The following is a 24,177-nucleotide window of genomic DNA, read 5'->3' as shown; positions in this document are numbered from 1 at the left end:
GAAACCGAGGACCACGAACGTGCGAGAGGGTGGTTTACGCGCGGGTGTGTTACCACTTTCGAAGCGTGAGAAACGGACTGCGTAAGGAAGTGGCAAATGTGAAAAGATCTCGAGAAAAGATACGCATTCGAGAAAACGAAGGAGAAAAACGTGTGTGCAAGGAGCTCCGTGCGAAAAGAATTTTCTATTTCGGGGGGGGTTTTTTTTTTATACTCACATATATATCTATTATATACACGCATATATATATATATAATATATATATATATATATATAGATATATATATCTTTCTCTCTCTTTGTATCTCTCTACTTTCCTCTTCTTTCTTGTCTCTCCGTCGTTACTTGATTTATTCCGAGTGAAAGTATCTATCTCATTGCGGCAAGTGTTCCCTCGCCGCATAGTATGCGCCGTTCTTATGTCACGGGCTAACAGGCAAAAGGCAGAAGAGTAGAAATAAATAAATAAGAAAGAAGAAGATAAAAAAAGAAGAAAAGAAGAGAAGAAGTGTTTCATTTAACCAACAAGGACGTCAGCTGTGTGCGCTTTTACGAGGGGGACGTGTGAGAGAGAGAGAAACCACTGTTGAGAGACAGAGAAATGGCGGCGCTGGTGGCAGGTGTTCAGTATGGTTTGTCGTCGCACAGCAATTTTCACGAAAACAAGTCATTGATCTTCGTGAAACTCACCGACTCGGCGCAACGTGCCATCGAGGACTTCCTCAGAAATCGGGTGAGTAAATTTATGCCTATCCTCGTCCCGTTTCGAGATCAACGCGGTCTCTCTTCTTCGCGTATAAGCTAGGAACCGCGAGCTTGTGTGTGTATGCGTACGCGCCTCTGCACGCGTCACGATGCAGTCATGTGTGCGTACTTACATGTGTCGTAATGTCGTGCGAAGGAAGGAGACACCCGATCGTCACTTGCTCGCCATATTTCGAATGGAATTTCGTTTCGCTGCACGATCAAAGAGAATCGTCGGGCGTTTGCTCGCGAACGTTATTAACCTAAACCTCGCGAATATCTCATCGTCGGTGGAAACGCCAGTTAAGAGATATTAGAATCGAAAGTAAGCCAGGCCACGTTGGCTTGTTAGCAGCTGCTTGCTGCTCCTCGTTCTTCTTTCTCTCCCTCTCTCTTTCTTTCTCTCTCCTTGGGTCTCTTTCGCGAAAAATCGAACGCGATTTTATTCGAAACGATCGCCAGAGTCGAGTTAATTCACTCGGCTCTGCGTCGTTACCGTATATCTGTATACAGTTTGACAACGACATTACGTAATAAGAAGTTACTGACAAGGCAACACTTCACTTGCTAGATTCGCTTCCAGATTGCGGCTAAGTTTGTTTCGAACGAACATTCGAATCTCGATCAGAATTCATTAAAAATAACCCGCGTTGCTTTTCAACCCGGACACGAAAATTGTCGGGGATCAGTCTCCGCCGTTTTACGCTACGTGAGTAACAATATGCCAAAACGTTCTAGCGTAGTCTTCTTCTGTTCGACGTTACCATAGCCGATATTTTGAAACATTCTTCCTCGCTTCGCTAACCGACAGCTACTTCGTGCTTTCGTGCAAATTATGTTTGACCACCATCCGCGTTCTTTGCGGAGAACGTTCAAGACGTTTGTTCGTGTTTCGTAGTGAAATTGTTCGACTCGTAGAGAAGGAAGAAGTTGAAGGAAACTAAAAACCAGACGCAAGCGTTTTGCTAGATTGCTATAAGTGTTGCTAGAACTGCGACGATTCTTGCACCACCTGACACGTTTCAACCTCTCGGACGAGATTTGAAAGTAAAATCGTCGATCGGGCCTCACGCATTTTTCGTTAAAATACTGAATCGATGTTTGGAACGAATGCTCGTTCGCTCTTTTGCTCAAATTCGATCAAATTCGTGCTTGTCTTTATTGTTGCGTTAATTAATCGAATCGACAGTGTGACAAATGAGCATTATTTTATAGTATTTTACAACACTTCTAATATAATATTTTAATAATCGTTAATATATAAAATATATTACTTATGGTACGTACAATTTCGTTGTGCAGTATTGCGGTAAACGCATCGTATCATAATCGATCAATAAAAATTGAATCGACAAAGATAAAAAATTACTGACGTAGAAATGCTTGCAAAAGTGTCGCGCGATTCACAAGTTTGTCGCTGACTTTTCTTCTAACAGCGTGTTCCCCGAATGTCACGCACGAATTATGGTTTCGGTTTGAAAAAACAAAAAGAAAAAAAAAAAAAAAAAAAGAAAGAAAAGATGCACGGCGCCACGCAGTTCGAATTCGAACTCTTCATTGAAATTCACCAATTTGGAAGTTGGAAAGTACAAATCACTTTCGATGCTTTACGTCTAATATGATGTTGCAAATACAATGATAAGAAGGCAAGAGGTTAATGCAATTCCGGTTCACGCCGATTATCACGACGAACTTTCCACGCCATTAAATTCGCACGCGAATCTTCTCTTTCCATATGTTTCGTTGCGGCCAGCTCGACGATTTATCGCCGATGTCGAATGGGCTGTTCTCCTGTGTTTCTTATCGACTAGCCAAAACCTCGACGTCTTAACCTTGGCTTACTGTAGCTATGTGCCCAACATTTTACTCGCAAATCAATCGAAATTGATGTTTTTTTTTCAATCTACTTACAAATTCTAGGCCAGAATCATTTTCATTCAATTCGAATGAATTCCCACTAATTGTTTCCGTGAATCAGTTTTCCATAAAATCGAGGTGCAGCAAATATTTTCATTCCATCCGGAATATGGAAGAATCGAGTTATAAATATTTCAAAGGGGAGAGAACTGAAACGATCGGTGAAGACAGAGGTAAGAAAGAAGTGATTAATCGAGCTTTGCTTGACAAGTACAAGCAAAACTCGATTAACGATGCACGAAGAATCCGCGAAATAGCTATCGGAATGCGGCAGAGCAGTTCATTCGTTCCGCATCAGGAAGTGATTGCATTATGCTCGTTGCACGATATATAAATTTCCTCGTACCCGTGTCCTTTCGTGCGGATAAATACATATTTGCTTTTGCAGATACTCGTTGTAATATAAGCGTAACGTGTATCGTGATTCGACTAATTCGAGCGTCGATAATTATCTGGTTTGTTTCAATTAATTCAATTGATTCGAATTTATAACGGATCGAACGGATTTCGACGGAGTTGCGTAATTTATTTAATTTTCTCCCCTCCTCCCCCCCTTCCCCCTCTGTTTTTCGTTATTTGTAATATCGATTAAACGAGCGTTGCATTCATAATTTTTCGTCAGTGTTTCATTTTTATTATAAATTCGAAACTGTCGGGTAATATAACGTCATTTCATCTCTGTGATTTCGATGAAAAATTTAGTATCCTAAAATATATTAGAGACTGATATATAGAATCTAAAAATGATTTGTTTGCTGTAATAGCTCAGGGAATGTCTCTTTGCGTTGCGTGTTTTTGCATACGTTTGCATGTATTCTCCATAGTAACGAATTTTTTTTTTTAGTTCATAAAACTAATATAAAACCTAACTCCTAACATAAAACAATCTCTAAGTAAGTACCTCTGTAATTGTAAGAGAAACGGAAACGGCAAGTAAATATACGTTAAATTTATAACCTCATTGCGTTATATTTATAACCTCATTATTTATAGTATCTCGAGAATAAAAAAAGAAGAGAGAGAAAGAGATAGAAAAATCGAGGTACAACGTCACCACATTCACGCCCGTAAGCTCCCCAGAGGAAAGCAGGCTAGAGGCGCGAAACTCAATTTTCAATACATTCTCTGTCAGACAAATTTTATTGCCTTAACCACATTGCCCCGTTTTTGCTTATTTCATTACGATACAATCTATCATCGTTAAAAAAGAATAACATCGTTTCATCACTTTACATTGATGCAATTTGCGTCTCAAAGTGGGAGCAACAAAAGAAAACAAAAAAAAAAAAAAAGTTTTGTTTTATTTGCTTGTAAATGCAAAGTTTTACAAGCGACGAGAGTTATTAAACGATTGAGCATGTTGGACGATTAAGAATAATTTTGCATTAAGAAATGGAATGTAAAGTTCGCCTCACTCGCTGCATATGATTTTTCCTTGCTTTTGAATTCTTCGTAGATACATCTACGATCCTCTTGTTGATATCAATCGATTTTCTTACATAACGTATGAAATCTTATAAGTAAATTTCATAAATTACAATTTCAATCGTCCGATCGTTCTGATTTGGAATTGTACAAAATTACGAACGTTTAATCAACTTGGGGCAAATGAAATGAATTTGAAATTTCGTAATCTTAGTCATCTAATTATCACTGTTGGACTGAGAATGAAAGAAAAGATCTGTAATCTGTTTAATCGATCCATCTTGCCCATTTACCAATATTAATTATTAATCGGTGAATTATAATTCTATAAGACTCACTCGGACTTGATAACTCAATTCAGTCACATTCACTGATTTCGAAAGCTGCGATCGACGACTAATATTACTATCTCAGTAGGGCTGAAATATAAAATCAACAAAGATTTTTTTCACACCACCGAAAGCATCGGTCGTATGATTTATACGACAACGAGAGATGATAATTTTAAACGTCATTGTTTTTACTGTAGAGTTTATAAAATTTAATCCACCTCTTTGTGAAATTGGCTTATGTAAGATTTTCTTGAAATGTCGAGTGTTAATCCTATAAAAAGTGGATTTATGTAAAAGATTGATTTATGTAAGAAGATTCTTTTCTTGAGATGTCGAGTGTTAATTCTATAAAAAGTGGGGTTGATTAATTTGATTTCGGATAGGTCAGTGAGAGAAACTAAACGAACGGAATTCGTCGATCGATTGAATGAAATAAATGAAAAAAAAAAAAAAAAAAAAGGAAGGTGCACACGATGCAGTGTCGAAACGTGGCACGTTTTCGTCTAAGGGTTCGGAATTCCCTTGCTCTCGCAGTTGCATAATACTGCGGCAACCATATGTCGCGTACGTACGATCGAGAACACGCAGGTTGAAAACGCAGGGAAAACGCAAACGAATGGAACGACGACGATAGAAAGAGGGTCGCCGATGCTGCTTTATGGCTATCAAATAATTCAGGCCGGAGACTTGTGCGTTAACGACCAACGATATTAACCTTGAACGTCGAGACTCCATGAGGAACGTTCGCGTTCAGCCGTTTAGGTTCAAAGGCGAGTAACGAGCTTCTCTCGCAGTCGTCAATTGTTTTCGATTCCTATTTCCAATCGACGACGGATAAATTCGATTTTAGGAATTAGAAAATTAGGAATTTGGATTTGTTACCAAAAGATTCTCAATCAAATTCGAAGAGGTAGAAAACTTTTGGCGATCCACGTTGTCCAAGTATTCGACGTTTATACAAATTGGAAATATCGTTCATGCAAAGTGAAATCGAAGGGACTATGTATTTGAAAAAAATCATGGGATTCCAGAGCGACTTAATTTGAAGATTCGAAATTTCCTCGTCCAAAGTTTGTCTTTCCTTACGTGTGTCAAAATGCTGTACTTTCAATAGATTTGTGTTTTTATGAAAATTTGCGAAACTTTAAAATTCCCTTAAAAACAAAAAAGTTCACAGTCTATAATTACTATCCATCGACGTATTATTTCTCTCGCAGTAAAATTTCGTTTGAGGCATCTCGATCACTAGAGATCGCCAGTGTTGCAAAAGAAAAAAAAAAAACGCTCTCGATGCTCGCTACGTTCTCGCTGCGTTTCTCAAGAAGGGTCGAAGAAGCACGGGTTAAGCGAGAACCTTGAATTGATGTTGTGTGCAAGGATCGTTTAAAAAGCAAGATCTACAGGGCCTTCCGGGGGCATCTCTCGACTCTCCCAGGGGCCAGTTTTGGAGGCTCTCGGACACACACATATACATACGGCGGCGCGTCGTGCACGTAACCCCATATAAGAAAAAGAGGCGTGAGGCCCCCTTTGAGCTGCACAGCTGTTCCTCGAAACTTGAATAACGATCAGGGGGGAAAAACAGGCCCCGCGCTGACGGCTGGAAATTTTACAAACCGAGAATAAGTTTGATTCGGATCAAGGTGTCGTGAAATGGTCCCATGGCGTTCGCGTTTTTTAACCGGTTGCCCCGGCCAGTCGTTCTCCTAAGGCCTCAGGGGGGGGGCCTAACGCCGGCCAGAAACTACCGGTTGCTCGAAATAATTAGAAACTTCTGACAGTTCGAGCGTTCGACGAGAGATTAATTCGAGGAGAGAAGGAAAATCGGGACAATCGGGACGCATATTTTCCAAAAGTTCAAAAATTTCGAAAGAAACAACGAGGAGAGATTCCTTTCCTTCGTAATGTTATTTTTCTTTTTTTTTTTTTTTATAATAGCGAAAATCAAATTTATTCCTTGGAAAAATGCGAACATCGTCGAATTTTTGAGTATTATTTTGGGAGCATATGTAGGATAGGAAATGTATTATAGTAGTTAAAAAAAGTATCGTTACGTTTACTATGGAATTTAATAATAAATTAGATTCAAGTATTCTAGAATTTTGTATCGTCTATCGATACTTTCGTGTCTGCGTGTATCTTTACATTTTCGAGCTGTTTAAGAAAACTAAATATACGTGTCAACATTTCGTATCAGTCGAAGATATCTTTTATAAACGAGCTATTATGATTCCTGAATCCATAAAATTCAACGACTGTAATAACTGAGAAAACGACTTGCATTCTGTGTCATGGACACGCGCATTCATAATAAACACAAATCGACAATTTCTTCCATTAACATTTTGGCCCGCAGGCATAGCCCGAGGAAGAATCAGGATCTTCGTAATTTCATACGAATTTCACGTAACGAAGGATAAAGAGATAATTATTGTCCATAATCTTGTGGTTTTGTTACGCAGTAAAAGAACGATACGCGGGAGTAACATGATTGCGTATTTTTAATAAGCGGAACGTTTAGAAAGCGCCGGAGTTTCGACGATCGTAGACTGTTTCTTCGCGGAATGCAAAGGAAACCGGTCGATAGATTTTTTTTTTTTTTTTTGCAACGAGGATATACGTTTCTTCTGGTTTCCAAATCTATTTTCATCCCGTTTCGTAGCTTCGATTATTATGCCACGGCGAGAGGGTTTCTTCGTCTTTATTTCTTTCGATTCTGTTTCCCTCGATTTGACGGTTCGAAGCGTTGCTCACCTGAAATAGAAATCGACCTTCCTCGCCACAATGAGGTTTCTTTGTTCCGGAAAACGTGATTCTTCTGCAAGTGGCTTGCACGCGTGATCCATCCAAGTTACACATATCTTCGTCGTGATGGACGTTCGTTGTAACTTAGGAAACGAATCGTGGCGTCAGGTGTATTTATTTATTTATTATATACAGGATATTTATATTTTACTGCGAAAGAACTTGTGTGACCTACCCTAAAAATCTGCACGCCAGAGATCACTTTTTTTCTGAACATGCACGCTTCGAAAGCTATTGAAAGAGTCTTCCGGAAATTGTTTTTATTGCCTTTATCGTTTAATGGACTTTGTTTAGCCGCTCGGGCGATCTAAATATGTGTTAGTGAAATGTCCGTGTGGATCAGAAATGACTCCTGCGCAGAACTCCGTGCTTCAGTAGTCGGTGAGTTAACTTCTCGCAGACGTTAGCCTTTTTCAACGTTGAAACTAGCAAAATAATCCAAGTGACCGATTTGTAATTTATCCTGGAGATTTTGTGGATTAGAAACAACGTGTTTTTGAGCGAGTTAAATGATTTTTTCGTGAAATGTACAAACGAGATTGTATTGTACAGTTTTTTTATTCTTTTTGTTTCAATGTTTTTGACGGCAATTTCGATCATTGGTAATTTTAGTGTTAATCGCGCTCGATGTGTTCCACTGTAGAAAATGAAAAATTAACAGAGACACTCCAGTTAGAACCAAGAAGATTTCGTAAAAAGATTGGAGTTTCTAACAGTTTATTGCACATTTTTACGGACACGTCACTGTGAGTAAATATTTCAGACTTCACGGAGCTCTTTCGCCAATAATAATGTTAGGAGATTTACAAAATTCCCAACATCTCATTTATAAAAAATTTGTCAAAATTTTTCGTCATTCGCCGATGTTAATTGCAATTATTTATTTAGAGTAGAAATTAAAAAAAAAAAATTTTTTTTAAAAAACCTCTTCTGAGGTTAACCGTGAATTCGTGGACGTTCGAAAAGAGAAAGAGAACGAGACTCTTCTCTCCTCTCGATTTCTCTGTCGGAAGCTCCGACTTTCCCCTTTCGCTGGGATTGCGAGATCATCTTCGTCATCTCGATCGTGATTGAGCCGGCCGCGCTTATCAAAGCCGAAAGCGATTAGGTAATACGACGAGAGCACATTACCTACGTTCAACGTGCTCTGTCACACGCGCAACGCGTTCCGGAAATGATTGTAATTACGCGCGTGTCAGTGTCCGGCCACCGCGGATACGAGCACGTGCGCACTTACGCGTGCACTTCCGTACACGCGTTGAAATCTTGCGAATCTGGAGTTTAGCTGCGCGATAGGCGCCGAGTGTGAAAGTGAAGAGCCGAGATGAATCTCACAATCAGAGGGGAAGCTCGTATTTCGAGAAATGATGATGTCAACAGATTTCTAATAGAGAAAGTCTACTTCGGTTGATTTTTTTGGCCCTTCGTTTTTCTTTTTATCTTTTATTATTATATATTATAACTGTTTATCTTTTATTATTATATATTTTAACTTATGTATTATACGTTATAATATTATAACTGTTTATCTTTTATTATTATATATTTTAACTAATATTACATATTATATATTATAGCTTATATATTATATTATCTTTTATTATATATATTATAACTAAGTGTTTAGGAGCACATCCATCTTCTCGGGTTATTAGTGATCATGGCAGATTACGATAGAGCAGGTATAATCTTCTGTCTTTCAAAAATTCTAAGGCTCTTTCCCCCCGGGATCTGCTTTTTGCAACATTTCGAGTGGGTTCGCAAGGTTGTTGTTTATCTTCGTATTTCGAACAAGTGATTAATACATGTTCAATGATTAGATAGTTGGATTGTCACAGATATTTGGTTCTGTGTTTGTGACCAGTCATTTTTCTTTGTTACTTTTTGCATTGTTGATTTTCTTCGGTGTGGAGGATATTGCAAGTATTGTATACTGCTCACAAAAGTTAGGGGATATTTCGAAATGAACATGAAGCGATAAAAAAAGAAGCAATTGATTTTTTTTTTTATTAAACAAGAACATCAGAAAAGCAAACAAGTCAAAGAAAGTTGTTCTTGTTTAATAAAAAAAAATCGAATGCTTCTTTTTTTTATCATTTTATTTATTTTGAAACATTCTCTAATTTTTGTGAGCAGTGTATTTCGGGATTTAGGATGGGTGCGAAAGTTGGGACGTTCACAACGTGAGTTTCGAGAGAATTAAGTTTCTAGAAAGTTGCTTCTTTTGTAGAATCTAGAAAAAAAGTAACTTCTTCTGTAGACTCTGGAAAAAAAAAAGTTTGGAGAGTTGCTTGTTTCTGCTTGTTTGGATAAAGATTGACTCTGAAACACTCAGAACGTGAAGCATCCATTTGATTGAAACGCTGCTGCAGAAATTCTGATTGGTAATTCATTCGTCTGGTGTATAATCGAATTCCTCGAAATCGGGCCGCGATTTAAAGTGGCCTGAACTCGTTGATATTAACTAGTCAATTCAAGAAATAATCGAATTCATTCGACCGCAATGATGTCAGCGTTTCAATCGAAATTAAATATCTCTTTGTCTTTTTTCTCCAATGATTTAGTATCTGAAAATTTACGATTGACTCGAATCAGATCACGGTGTGAAAGTACCATACTCGTTAATACCAACCTTTCAGAAATACCAGAATTGAACATGAAAATCAAAGTTTTATAGAACAAGACAGGACTTCAAGTAAAATGCTCTGCTGCATTTTTGCGATTAACGCGAGTTGGTTTGTCGAATAAATAAACCTATCAGTGTGAACGAGTTAAGAAAAAAAAAAAAACAGCAATGAGTTGTTTAAAGTTTCCATTTAATGAATACCAGTTTCGCAAGTCACCGACAATGTGCATTATTCATATCGATTCATTTAGTCAATATTTTCAGCGTTGAAAGAATATCTAGAGGCGCTTATGAAGTTTTTAGGGGATTCTTAATCATTTCTACTAAAAATTATTTTCCCCCTTTTTTTTTCTTTTTTACGAAACGTACGTAGATAAAACCAACGTTGATCTATTATAACCGTGACATGAATGAAATCTTTATATTATGTTTCATGAACGTGTGTTATATCCGACTACATACTTTCTTTTGTGTCAAACGCGTGCTTTAACATTTTTCTTTTACATATCACTGTGCTATATTTTCTTTGCAAAAGAAGCGTGCTTCAGCACTTTGCGTAATTATACTTGTAGCAGCTACTCAGTTGACGATGAAAGGGGTAAAATACACGAATTAAGTGGTTCGTGTCTACACACATCTATCCGATGTTTGTGTGTAGCCGGAGAAAAGTTAGCTTTCTGCAATGAAAACTTTGCAAAACGAATACGATCGTGGTTGTAGAAAAATTTACAAATCTCTCGAGAGACAATTAGGCAGTCTTAGAAAGATATCATTTACAATGAATGTCACTTTCGCTAAGGATTTTTGGAAAGACACAAATATCCAAAATAGATGTACAAATGTCACAAACAGAGCTGAAGTTCCATTTTTTAAATTCTATGGTACGTGAAATGAAAAAAGAAATTTATATGAATTTTAATTCATAACTTATGATACATCGATAGACTAGATTTTTATGCATTTTGCGGGAAATTTATAAATGTGATATACAAAAATATTATATATTGTATAATATACGAAACATGCAAACTTTAATGTCATTTCTAGATTCTGTTGCTTCTTTTTGTCTTTAAATTTGCCTAAATATCCGCCACATCACCCCATAATGATTCATCAATCGCGTAAACAATTTCAAGACGCGCAACGCAAATTTCTACATAATCGCGGTAAAAATTTATGTGTTACGATTGAGTAATGTCGAGCGATCGAGAAGTCGAACTCCGCGGTTCAAATCTTGTTTATATTGGCTCGTCGATCTTTGTGTAATAATACAGACAGTGTATCGAGCGTGTCGGAAAACACACAGTTTTTTGTCGATAATAAATCCTTGTGAAAACAAACGATATATTAGTAAATAGTTCGCTACACATAAAAGCGACTACATTTGAAAGTAACGTGCACAGCAATTTTCAATAATTGTACAATAATAATGTTACATAAAAATTCGAGAGTCAAAAGAAGTATTGACACCACTTATTATTTCGTAATTTTATAATTGATTTAATGGTGGACTGTTGTTAGAAAAATTTCAAAATATACTTTAGTAAGTATTGGAATGATATCGGAATGAAAGGACCGTTTGTCTTCAAACTATCAAAAATATTTGATATTTTGTTCAAATACATGATAGAAATTCGAAAAATCGAATCTTTTGATTCTCCGATTTTTATATTTCTTTTATTATTATTATTGTTATTATTATCATTATTATATAACTCGTTGTTGTTAATTGATATTGCTTTTGTATATTGTGAACTATTAATGTATCGTTTGTCCTCATAAAGATATTGCAAAAAGATTAGGCGTTTTCGATTTCAACTTTCGGAAAACGTAACAGAATTTAGGATTTTATTTTTATTTAACTCTTTTGGTGAGATTTTTGTCTTTCGAACGTTTGAGTATACTGACGTTTTTTTTATTTTTATAAAATGTTTCTCTGCAACAATGCGCAGACCTAAATGACATATAGAAAAATTGCGAGCCAAGATGGTTAATTTTCGGTATTCCCAATTCAATTTAATTTTATTACCGATCTCAGTTGCTGGTAATGTAAAGCACAAAATAGACTTAAATCTTTCGAATTTTTAATGCAAGTTGTCACACTCGTATTCAAGGGTCAATAAATTTTAACTTTAACAATTTCTACATTATTCATTTTATATTATAAAAGCAAAAATCCAGAGGGATAAATGAATTTCACGAACATTTCAATTCTGTAGTTCAGTGTTCAATGTTCAAATCGGACATGTGTTTTGAGTAAAGTTTCGATAAATTTGGAAGTACCAAGGGGGATGAATTTCGCGCGACATTCCCGAGAAATCGTCAGGATGTTACCGGTTTTGAAACGCGGACGTATCGTTGATAATCTGATTATAAGATTGCTGCTATTAACCTTGAAAGGACGTGCAGTAATCTATTACCGTGCTGTATACGGTGCATAAAGAGATAAAAGGATAAAAGTAAGCGGATATCTGTGTCATGCGTTACATCTACAATTACATCACCCCTTGTTAAACAGAAGAGTGCTATGTACAGTCACAGAAGCTTCAACCTTTTCGATTCCTGGATGCTTTTATCAAACGAGCGACAGAATTAATTTTTATCGTAATTTACAGAATTCTTTAGAAATACATCGTACAAAATTATACGAAAATTACCGTAATTTAGCGTAATAAATAAAAAAAAAAAGTTCATACACCGAATTTGATCTGTTTTTATATTTAACTTAATTTATTTTTAATTAAAAAATGTATCGAAACTGTACTACGTACCGCTGTATACGGTCTTAGAATGTCGTCACGCACGGCTAAAAGGAGCAAAACGAGAGCTGAAGCTGAAGCGACAGAAAGTGAACTTGCTCGTCAAGTTGGCTTGTCCGACCTGAATGGTCTGGAACGATACTTCGGAAACGAGGCATGGCCTCCACCTGCCCGTTTCACGTGCGTTCGACGAGATTCACATAGGAATAAGGGCCATTCTCTTTTGTGAGGACCGTGCAGATCCTACCCTTCCTCCTCTTTCCCTTCCTGCGACCTACGTTTTATTCAGTTTGACCGTTTCCTTTCATTCGGTTTCCTCGAACGATTTTGGACGATAATGGCTTCGGACCACATCAAGAAGTGAAGAAAATTCGAACTCGAGAGTGCTCGAAAACTATTATTTTATTGCGTGTGAATGGCCAATTATTATGGCGAATTATCCAGACTTCGGCGACCGAAAGTGCTATAAGAGTGTTATAAGTAGATTGCGTGTCAGCGTATTTTTCCACAAATTTTAAACTTCGGTCCAATATGGAATGAAATTCCGATTTACAGGAAAGCTAACTTAAAATGAGGAAAAATATGCCACTGGTGTATATTTATAATAATTCCAATTTATAATAAATCCAATATGCAGTAAAATTCTGATTTACAAAGAAGCTAGCTTAAAATAAGGAAAAATATACCATTGACGTATATTTATAATAAATCCAATATGCAATAAAAATCTGATTTACAAAAAGCTAGCTTAAAATAAGGAAAAATATGCCATTGGTATATTTATAATAATTCCAATTTATAATAAATCCAATATGCAGTAAAATTCTGATTTACAAAGAAGCTAGCTTAAAATAAGGAAAAATATACCATTGACGTATATTTATAATAAATCCAATATGCAATAAAAATCTGATTTACAAAAAAGCTAGCTTAAAATAAAGAAAAATATGCCACTGGTGTATATTTATAATAATTCCAATTTATAATAAATCCAATATGCAGTAAAATTCTGACTTACAAAAAAGCTAGCTTAAAATAAGGAAAAATATACCATTGACGTATATTTATAATAAATCCAATATGCAATAAAAATCTGATTTACAGAAAAGCTAGCTTAAAATAAAGAAAAATATGCCACTGGTGTATATTTATAATAATTCCAATTTATAATAAATCCAATATGCAGTAAAATTCTGACTTACAAAAAAGCTAGCTTAAAATAAGGAAAAATATACCATTGACGTATATTTATAATAAATCCAATATGCAATAAAAATCTGATTTACAAAAAAGCTAGCTTAAAATAAAGAAAAATATGCCATTGGTATATTTATAATAATTCCAATTTATAATAAATCCAATATGCAGTAAAAATCTGATTTACAAAAAAGCTAGCTTAAAATAAGGAAAATATATTTATAATAATAAAATATATTTATAATAATTCCAATTTATAATAAATTCATACGTGATTGTTGTAAAGAGAAAATTTGAATCTTCAAGAATTTTTTTAATGGTCTGGACGCGAGTCAACATGAATTTTTACAATTTTCGAGAAAAATGTAGTCTCTATGGTGTAAAGTCATCCAATAATTCTTCGATATTTCGGATATCGCGAGAAAGTTTATCAATACCATAAGTTTATCAATACCAAAAGATGGGATCCTGCGCTTGCTCTTAGTTTTTCCACCCGACTTTTCAGTCGATTGTCTGGTCATTTGCGATAATCACGCGTCATCGAATCAGAGTCGCGTGCCGCGCTCGACGAATTACATTTTCATTGACAGTCGGATTGCGTTTTCGAATTTCGATGAGCGCCGGAGAAATCGAAGGTTCCGGAAGCCGCGAATGCCGGGAATGCTATTCACGCGGCGAGATTCGTCCGAAATTATTCCCCGGGCACGCGTGAATTCACACCGCGCATCGATTCGATGGAACAACAATAAGTATGTTTCGAGCCGCGATTATTTCCGAAAGACCTCGCGATTCGATCTCTGCGCGAGCGTTTATTGGCCAGTTAATCGAGATAAATTTACCTTGCCTCTGAAACACTTCGTTAGCTTTTAATCGTGCTTTTTTATTGCCTGTTTGAAATACTCGATAATTTTAATCTACTTTGCATGGTTCAAAATATCGCTAGATTCGTGGAAAATTTTTTCGGCGAAATACTTCAATTTTTCTTTCTAATGTTCAATATATATATTTTAATAATCAATATTTTTTAATTACCATAGTCTATAATCGAATTACTATGGAATTCGAACGCGCCACAATCGAATTACTACGGAAATAATATAATCGAACTACTATCGTTAACGAAGATTGTTTAATTAATAACAACGAGCATTTTATTGAACCAGTGTTAACAATTTTAGCAGCGTCGAGTCGTTTAAACGCCAGTATCGTACACTGCTTCGGATCTTCCGACGAAATTCGTCGATTGTAAAAGCAACGGCGGATACAACAATTCATCGACGCCGATTCGAAACGTTTATTCGCAGAACACGTACGACACACACGCGATAGATGAGTACCTACCTTTGTTCGTACATTCTTTCGGCGATTTTTTTCTTTTTTTAATTTTATTTCGCGCGCAAGTTGCGCACGAAAGCCGGAGGAACATCAATTTCTATCGAGCCGTATACGGTTCGATGCGTTTCCCCTGTTTCCTCGTCGAACAGTGGGAAACGTATTTGGAAAAAAAATATTGCGCATCGACTTGTCTGCCTTTCGCTCGGCTTTTAAGCGAGAAATATGTCGGAAATAAATTTCTTTCAATCGTGAAAAATTGTTTAAACTTCTTGTGTAGAGGAGAAAAAAAGAAGAAGAAAAAAAAAAACAGTATAAATGTCTACGTCAGCTGCTAATCGTAAATATAATCCTGAACTTTCAGAATCGGTTCAGTCCGAGCTGTTACGAAATCGCGCCGGGGAAAAATAAAACAGAGCGAGAGTAGACATAATTTGCAAAGAATTGTAGAAGAATTCTGTAAATATCCAAGGTTATATGTTAGATTATATAAATGCTAAACTTTGTAAATTATTACAATCTATTATTATCTACGGTTTCTTTCTTCTTCTTTTTTTTTTTTCATTTCGGTTATAGTAATTACGGTCGTTGAAATTTCTTCACTTGAAACATAAATTTGACCAAAAAATACGTTGTTATACACTCAAGATGTATAACTTAATTATGACTCTGAGTAATGTGTATAACATCACAGCGCTGGACTATGAACTTCCAACCGAAAGTGATATTCTGCAATTAAATGCAAACTAATACTAACCTCGCGAAAAGCCTTGGAGATTCAGATTGAAGGGTGTAACTTGTATCTTCACGACGTTTGATTAGAACGATTGAAAATCAAATCATGTTTCTTTACAAAAAAAAGTGAAAAATTTCCGCGGTAAAAGCGCGGTGGAAAAAGGTGCAAATGTTCCGCGGCCATAAAGCCACATGCTCGCGCTGAAAAAAGGCCGCTTCTTTATTCTCTCGTTGTTCCTGACTTTTCTACCACGTCGCCAAGTTCCATTCTCTCTCTCTCTCTCTCTCCCGAAAGAATGTTTCTATTTCGCTCGGATAAGCATGCTGCGAGACTCCTCTTTGTGCGTGAAAATTTCTCACTCGCCCGTGCTTGGGGTCTTTTGCTGTACGAATTTCCCCAGATCAAACGTGTTTCTCTCGTATTTTTCTCTACGCTAGAACTACCGACGATTAACGATCAAATTAGAACGATCAAACCACCGTCAACGGATCACAGATTTTCTTTCTTTACAGTTGCTCGAAAGATACTGGTATTTTTGTCGGTTTATTTTAATGATTATCATTTGAGTTGTAGTGATTTATACGCAGAGTATTTTTGATACGTATCGAAGGCCGATTGTCCTCAGTGTTGGAGCATATAATTTCCATCAGAGAAATTAAAGTGAAAAAAAAAAAAGGAAAATAGGGAAGCTTTTTTCTATTTATAGATTTAAAAAAAAAAAATCTATCTAAATCTCTAAAATATAGCTATCGGTCTGATAAATTTGTACAAATTCGATGAATTGATACGGCACTTTTGCGTGTAACATCATGACGAAAGTTGATTAATAACTGACAAGAGATGTATAGAAACACGTACAACGAGCGTAGCAATTAAAAAGACACTGGAAACGATCTATCAATTGCTTTAAAATTCTAAGAAATATAATATTAGAAACATGTTATACATACTTACTCGCAAGATAAAACTACTCTCAGAAAACACTGATCATGGAAGTAACTTTAATTTTAAATGCTGACACCTTTCGAACTTTACAATCGAATCCTTTACATTCCGTCATCTAGCCAGCAAACGTTGCAGGAAATAAGTGAAACAACGTACGAGAAAACAAATGGGTCAAGGTTCGCAGAAGAAAGACAGAGAAAAAAGAAACCAAGGAATAGAAACGCGAGATAATAAATAACAAGTTTACGAGAAAAATGATTCCGCCCGAGTATAAACGTAGTTAAACCCACCACCTCCCACGAAGTGGCATCAACAACGTCTTTCCATCGTCGTTTCCGATCCACTTGAGGGCTCGCCTCGTTTTTCATTTTCCCCGGTCGTGTGTTCCGTTGTTCCCCGGCTCGATTCCAGGCCAATAATCATCGGGTTTGCACGCTCAGACGGATTTCGAGCCCGACACGTACATGTACGCACGTATGTATGTATACTGCTCACAAAAATTAGGGGATATTTCAAAATGAATATGAAACGATAAAAAAGAAGGAGCATTTCATTGAAGAAGATCGGAAAAGCAAACGACAAGTCAAATGTCTGATGTTCTTATTTAACCTTTTGTGCTGGAATGACGTGCCACGCACGTCGATTTTTTAATCCCAAAATTGTAATATTTTCTCAATTTTAAGTATATTCAAGTAAAACAAAATAAGCAAAACAATTAATAAATTCATTACTTCTCAATAATTTCTATCCGGCGATATCATACCGACGAAGTTCAGAAAGAAAGGCGACGAACTATTGCATTACGGGTTTTCGTCACTCGTTACGGTCCGCAATCAGTTGCCAGCGCAAGTGGTTGAAATTGCAAGTTTCTTTTTTTTGAAAAGTCATTCATTTTATTATTGATTATTAACTTAACTAATATTAATTAATTGACGAATAATGATATTGGAGGTTTAATATTAACAGAAGTTTAATAATAATATTAACAGAAGTGTTGATAATGATAATTAATATTAATAGAAAGGAAATATTTTTTATTATTTAATAATATTTAATAACAGATAATAAATATTATTTAATAATAAATATTTAATAAATATTTAAATATTTATATAAAGGGACGATGTAAATGATAAGTTTATTATTTCTTAACAATTTCTATCCAGTGAATATCATATCGACGAGTTCGAAAGAAAAAGAATTATTGTACACGGGGTTTGGGTCGCTCGTTATGGTCCGCAGTCAGTTGCCAGCGCAATTGGTTAATAAAAAGAAAAATCGAATACTCCCTTTTTTTTTTAAGAAAGGTATTCATTTGTTCGCTTCGTATATTCATTTTGAAATGAATCCCCCTAATTTTTGTGAGCAGTATACGTAACGATCTCAGAAAATTCCGCGCGCATGCACCGTGCCTCTTTCTCCTCCCTTGTGCTTTCACCCGGTCGCTCGGTTACCCAGCGGTGGTTTTCGAGGAAATTCGAAACAGAGAGACGACGCGCTTCCTTCCGTTCCATTATCGGCGTTTCTCGCTTGTTTTTCATTTCGTTCGCCCCCATCTGGCGCGGTTTGATGATGGGACGGTAACGCGATTGAAACTTCATCGAGGCGGCGGCGTCCTTGCAGCTGCGCCGAGGGAGAACGAGGCGAGATTGCATCGTTCGACCCCGGATCTTTCGAATGCAACCGGGGAATCGATACCGGGACCGATCAAGGTGGGACGACGCTGCAACGACGATCCTTCGAGACCGCGAGGCTAACGCGGAATCGATGCTTATGGTTTATATGTGGACCATAAGCTGGCATTCGGTGCTTTTTCCACCCTTCATTTTTGGCTGTTCGACTCTTCAGTGATTCGGTTGACTCTTGTAATCACGGGGGCGTTGCTGCAACTTTCGAAATACTTCGAGATCATTTCACAGAAATTCGTCAGGATTCTAACACTTGTCTATTATATATAGGTGAGATTTTTGAAATATACCTGCGAATGCTTGTGAAAATATGTAATTATCCTCTCGTTTTATAGCTTCTTCTCATCCTTTTGGCAAAGTCGCTGTAATGTTTCTAATATTTTTCGACGCCTTTTTTTTTATAGTGTCAATATTACATTGATGGATCTTGTTTTCGTTGAAATATGTATTTACAATTTCATAACTATGAAATTTAATAGGGAAAAATAATTTTCGAACAGTTAACAATTTCTTTTATCAACCACTAATGACAGAGTAGATTTCTGTAAAGAAGAATATACAATTTATTAAAATTGAGAAATACTCGAGGGAAAAAGTTTGAAATACATCTCGAAGAACTCGTAATGATAAATTTGTAATTTATTTATAAACAATAAAGAATTTTTATTTGTGCATCTATTAAATTTAGAAAAATAATGCAATCTCCAGAAATACATAAAAAAAAAAAAAAAAAAATACGCGAAATAGGGTAAAATTACGAATTAGCCATTTTGATCTGATACAACAGTTTTAGCGTTAGATCTAAAATATTCTTTCTGCTATACAAATCACCTAAAAAGCCACAATTAATCTTCATCTATTTCAGTTGTTTGATTTCTGAAAAAAATCTGATTGAGAAATTTTTCGAGACAATCCGTCACGTTGGTGTTCGTCATTCATTCACCTACTCATTCTTTCACTCAGCAATTATTTCGTTCATTCATTTATTCATTCATGTCTTTTTTCCGGGAATGCTCGTAACTCATCTTACCCTTTATCTCATGTTAAAAATCAGCAAAAGCGTAGAGAGGTGTAGTTTACGTGTTTCGAGTGTCGGAGCATGTAATTTGAGCCACATTTGGAGAAACAGAGATATCAAATATCCTCTTCACTATCTTCTCTGGCGTATATTCTCCGAATCTGATTTTTTCGACTGATGGCGTTTAACTAACACTTGAATTGGCGAGCAACGCTCGTTCATACATTTCGTCATTTAACTCAGTGCTTTTCAAACTTTTCCAAATATTTTCTATTAATTAGGAATACGAGTTGAAACGTTTGTTGATAATAAATCATAAAGAAAATTTATTCGACAAACAATTCTTTAGTACCAAACTGGTGGTTTTGAGTTAATTTTCGGTCGTTGTATGTCCAGGAATTCTTTCATTTTGTTAAAATTTCCCAAATTTGGTCACTTTGAGGAGCTCTGATTTAATCGATGAAATTTAATGTCTTTGATTACGCACGTTTCATTGTCATCCGCTGGTGAATACTTTTTGACCGAATGCTTCCAAGAAAAGTTCTCTGGCGACAATTCAAAGAGAAATTTCCGTTTCGAAATTTTACTCGAAATAAAATATTTCAACCACTTAACAATGATACAACATATTAGTAATTAAAACATGAAGTTTCGAACGACAAGAGAGATTAAAACGAGAAAGAGGCACAGAATTTAAACAAACCGATCTCTTATTAATTTATTTTACAGAAACTATTTCAAATTACGAGTCATTTCTAGCAGCTTGAAAATCTTATAAAAATCAATCAAATCCGGAAGAAATTTCGAAACTGTGCAACGCTCGTGCAACAGTTTCGACGCAGTTGCGTAACGCTCGGTCAAAGAAGGAGAAGTTCTGCTATTAACAATTCAGAAAAAAAAAAAGAAAATTGTGAAACCACGATCGCGATACGTTCAATCAGAGTGGCAGGGGAGGGGAGAAAAAAAGAAAAAATGGAAAAGCGAGAGCAAAATGCGGCGATGCAACGAAAGTTTCACCTTTCGTAAATATCACTCCGGGTGACTCACGATTCAGGAAAGTCGAGTTCGATGATTCTGAAGGAAAAGGAAAAAGAAAAAAAAAAAAAATTCCACGCAGCGAAAAATTCTTCGTTCGATCGTTCTGTTACGATATCGGCGCGAATTAATTCGAACGAAAGGCGTGGAGGATCGATTCGAGTCGAGCGAAGAATTCACGATCCGGGGGGATAGTAGGCTCGATCGACAGGCGAAAGTAAATATAATACAATGTAGATCTCGTCGGCTGGATACGTAGGCCGATGTCTTTTTTGACTGCGGGCGTATTAAGAAGGGGCGTACTGGTGAAGGGGAAGTATCATTAATACCAGAGCTAGAGTGAGCGTCGTGCATTTATTTAGCGAGCGGATGCTTTCTCCGGCGGAAGGCCTCCGGGACGTCCTTTCTCTCTAAGGACGTCGGGGTGCTGCGAGAGTTTGTCTCAAGGCCGTTGTTGCCACTTGCGCAGCAACGCGCCGTGGATCCAAACGAAATGTCGGGGGGGAAACAAATTTAGGAAATGCAGGGGAAAGTGATTCTCATGCGACGTGTAATCTCCTTTCAGAAAGGAAAATTGGCAACTTTCGTCGAGGATCCAGACGAAAGAAATAACCGGGTGGGAAAGTTTAGGAAAAGTGGTTTGTTACGTGACGATTTTTAACGTGTCATGTCGGAAAGGAGAATTGGAAATTCTCGTCGAAGATTGAAACGAAATGTGGAAAATCTAGGAAAAAGCAGTTTTTTTTTTTTTTTCTTTGCGTGACGATTCTCTCTGTAACGTGTAATTTCCTTTCGAGTAGGGAAAATTGGAAATTGCGTTCTACAAATTGCACGGTTTCAGATTCGTTGAGAAAGAGATAGTGAATTATTAAAAAAGTGAAAATGATATAATGGGGTGGTTTGTGCTTCGCGGATCGAGAAAAAAGACATAGGAAATCTGTGAAAAAAAAAGAGATAGAAAAAATTGTAGGCTTTGAGAATATCTGCAAAAAAAGAAAGGAGTTACGAGGGGTAAATTACACACTTTGAGAATTGCGATAAGAAGTAGGAAATCCACGCGATTACCTTAAAGTTTATCAACGTTGTAATTAATTCTGGCGAGCAATGTTGCAGAGATTATTGTCGGTTTTATCCAGTCGGTATCAAGGGAAAACTGAAATCTACGAAACGTATCATAGCGATCAGATGTGATTCGCGGTTCGAGTTGGCGGCATGAATGATTTAGATTTTCATCGCGGCCAGTCATCTCTTTTAATTGACCGATCATAATCGAGGATTTTCGCACAAACGTATCACCAACTGACTATACACGCTCCTCTCGTTACAAATTGTTCTCACACGACCTGAAACATCAGCTGGCAATTTTAATACAGATAAAATTCTCAATTCCTTTCTTTTCATACAAAAAACACTCACAATTAACACGTGCGAAAAAATGTTTACTCTTTTTTTATTTCGTCTAAAATATTCTTGGATTCTTTGGTGCTTCATGACTACCAACTTTTTTTTCTTTCTTTCTTCTCTCTAAAGATATTGCACGAGAGATAACTTCAACCTAAATGACCACGTAGTAGGCAGTTCGCCTATTTTCATTTTTTAACATCGTCGTTTTAAGTGGACTTTAAGGTCCAAGCATTAAAAGATCTACGGCCGGTGATAATTAAAACGCTTAATTAACGGGCATTAGAGCCTGCCCTGCTATTAATCGAGCTATGATTATCGACCAAAGCGTGCTCGTTACGCCGCATGACCTCTCCCTGGCCGGATCACGTGTATTTATCCTATACACACGTCCCTTCATTTTCCGATGAAATGCAATTATCCGGTCGTTTTCATGCAACTCGATGTAGCGTAGAGTTACGTCGCGTCGACTAATCAGCGAATTTACCGAACGCAGGAAGAACGTGTTTAAAACATAAAAACCGATGGGATCTCAGGCGTCGTTCAAACTTCCTGTCGATATGAATTTCGTACTCCGAAATGTGAAATTATTTGAAAGAAAGAATTCGTGGAGTCGATTTTCCATCAGAATTAATTTAGATTAATTTAAAAAATTATTATAACTTCGTCATATGACAATCGTATAACAATCTAGTTAATTCCTATATGATTTTTTAATTTTGATAAAATTGTAACGTATAAATGGATTTGCGGACTGTTAAAATAGAAGCTTCACGTTTTATATTTTATATTTTATATTTATATTTTATATTTTATATTTTACATTTATATTTTATATTTTATATTTTACATTTATATTTTACATTTATATTTTATATTTTATATTTTACATTTATATTTTATATTTTATATTTTATATTTTATATTTTATATTTTACATTTATATTTTATATTTTATATTTTATATTATATTTTATACTTTATATATTATATTTTATATTTTACACGTTATATACAAGATAGAAACAACATACATTTAAACATTTGTATCTTGTATATTTTATAAAACGAGACCAAGATTCCTATATGACTTTCTAATTTTGATGAAATCGTCACAATAATAATAAAATTACTATATAAATTTATAAAATGTTATCGTATTTATACCGTATGAAATACAAAAACATTTAAACCATCGTACAAGATGCAAATACACATGTTTAAATTATTCTATATAACGTATAAAATATAAAATATAATAAAGTATAAAATATAAAATATAATATATAAAGTATAAAATATAAAAACAGTTTGAACTATCGACAATATTTTCATCACGTTATTTGTTCAGTTATGCTCCTCGCTCAAATAAAATACCATGTATCTCTGTTGCCTCTATGGCGAAGCCTCAATGGTTTTTAACCACTCTCTCGCGATCGTAAAGGTCGTTTTAGAAAAATTGCGGTTTCGGTGGTCTCTCTCCAGAAGACTGTATTAAGCCGTACATTCTCTTCGCTCGCGGAGAACTTTAATGGGTCGGACGAGTGTTTTCGATGATCGGATATTTAGTGCGGCGGCAGGAAATTAGCGTGGCTAATCGTTTTCTCTACTAGTCCCACTCTTTCCACTCGTTTCTCTTCTCTCGGTTCTTCCTCTCTGCTAGAACTACCGTAAACTGGTCAAAACGAGCAATTCATAATCTCCTGTTCGGATTTTATAGATAGAGAACAGTGTATTTTTAAACATTTAAATAGTAAAATTCGTCAAATATAAATATAAATAGAAGCCTGTGCGATTTATTGTGTCACAAAATTACTCTAACGAAATTTTATTATGTTTCACACGTCGATAGTTTTAGCGTTGAAACGTTGAATTTTTATACAGGTACGACCAAAAAAAGAAATTATGCAAACTCGATAACGCGCGAATTCTTCTTCGGTTTATTCGGCGAGAACGTGGAACAACCAGCGATCTAAATAGGTATGCGAGCTATTTCGCGCGGGATAATTATAGCGTGGATATTTTAATACGCGAGAAGATGTGTTTTTTTGTTTCCATAAAGATCAACGAACGAAATGATCGCTTAGCCTCAATAGAGTTTGCACGCTGACTGATTAAACTCGGGAATATTAACCTTGGACTTTGCGCGAGTATAAATTGGTAGTAAATGTCAGTCATCCGCTCTGTTTTTCTTTTTAGAATTCACAGAGAAGAGAC

The 24,177-nt window shown here is 36.0% G+C and overlaps 1 protein-coding gene and 1 long non-coding RNA gene across 3 annotated transcripts in view; one reads left to right on the top strand and one right to left on the bottom strand.

Moving 5' to 3' along the window:
* Positions 1-243: 243 nt before the first annotated feature.
* Positions 244-806, bottom strand: LOC122535571. The gene is made up of 2 exons (XR_006308204.1): positions 691-806; positions 244-429 (listed from the first exon to the last, which is right to left on the bottom strand). It is a non-coding gene; the product is annotated as an uncharacterized LOC122535571 (long non-coding RNA).
* The window catches only part of LOC122535569 (RNA polymerase II elongation factor Ell), a 187,878-nt gene continuing 164,128 nt past the window's right edge, over positions 428-24,177 (top strand). The window contains exon 1 of one of the 2 annotated variants that reach the window (XM_043667230.1): positions 428-733. In XM_043667230.1, coding sequence (XP_043523165.1) covers positions 602-733 — 132 coding nt within the window. In that variant the 5' untranslated portion in view covers positions 428-601. The remainder of the gene's footprint in view (positions 734-24,177) is intronic. The other variant, XM_043667231.1, reaches the window with a different exon arrangement.

This window comes from Frieseomelitta varia, unplaced genomic scaffold, assembly GCF_011392965.1.
Source record: "Frieseomelitta varia isolate USP_RPSP 00005682 unplaced genomic scaffold, Fvar_1.2 scaffold_738, whole genome shotgun sequence".
NCBI lineage: Eukaryota > Metazoa > Arthropoda > Insecta > Hymenoptera > Apidae > Frieseomelitta > Frieseomelitta varia.
This window is presented reverse-complemented; position numbering and strand designations above follow the sequence as displayed.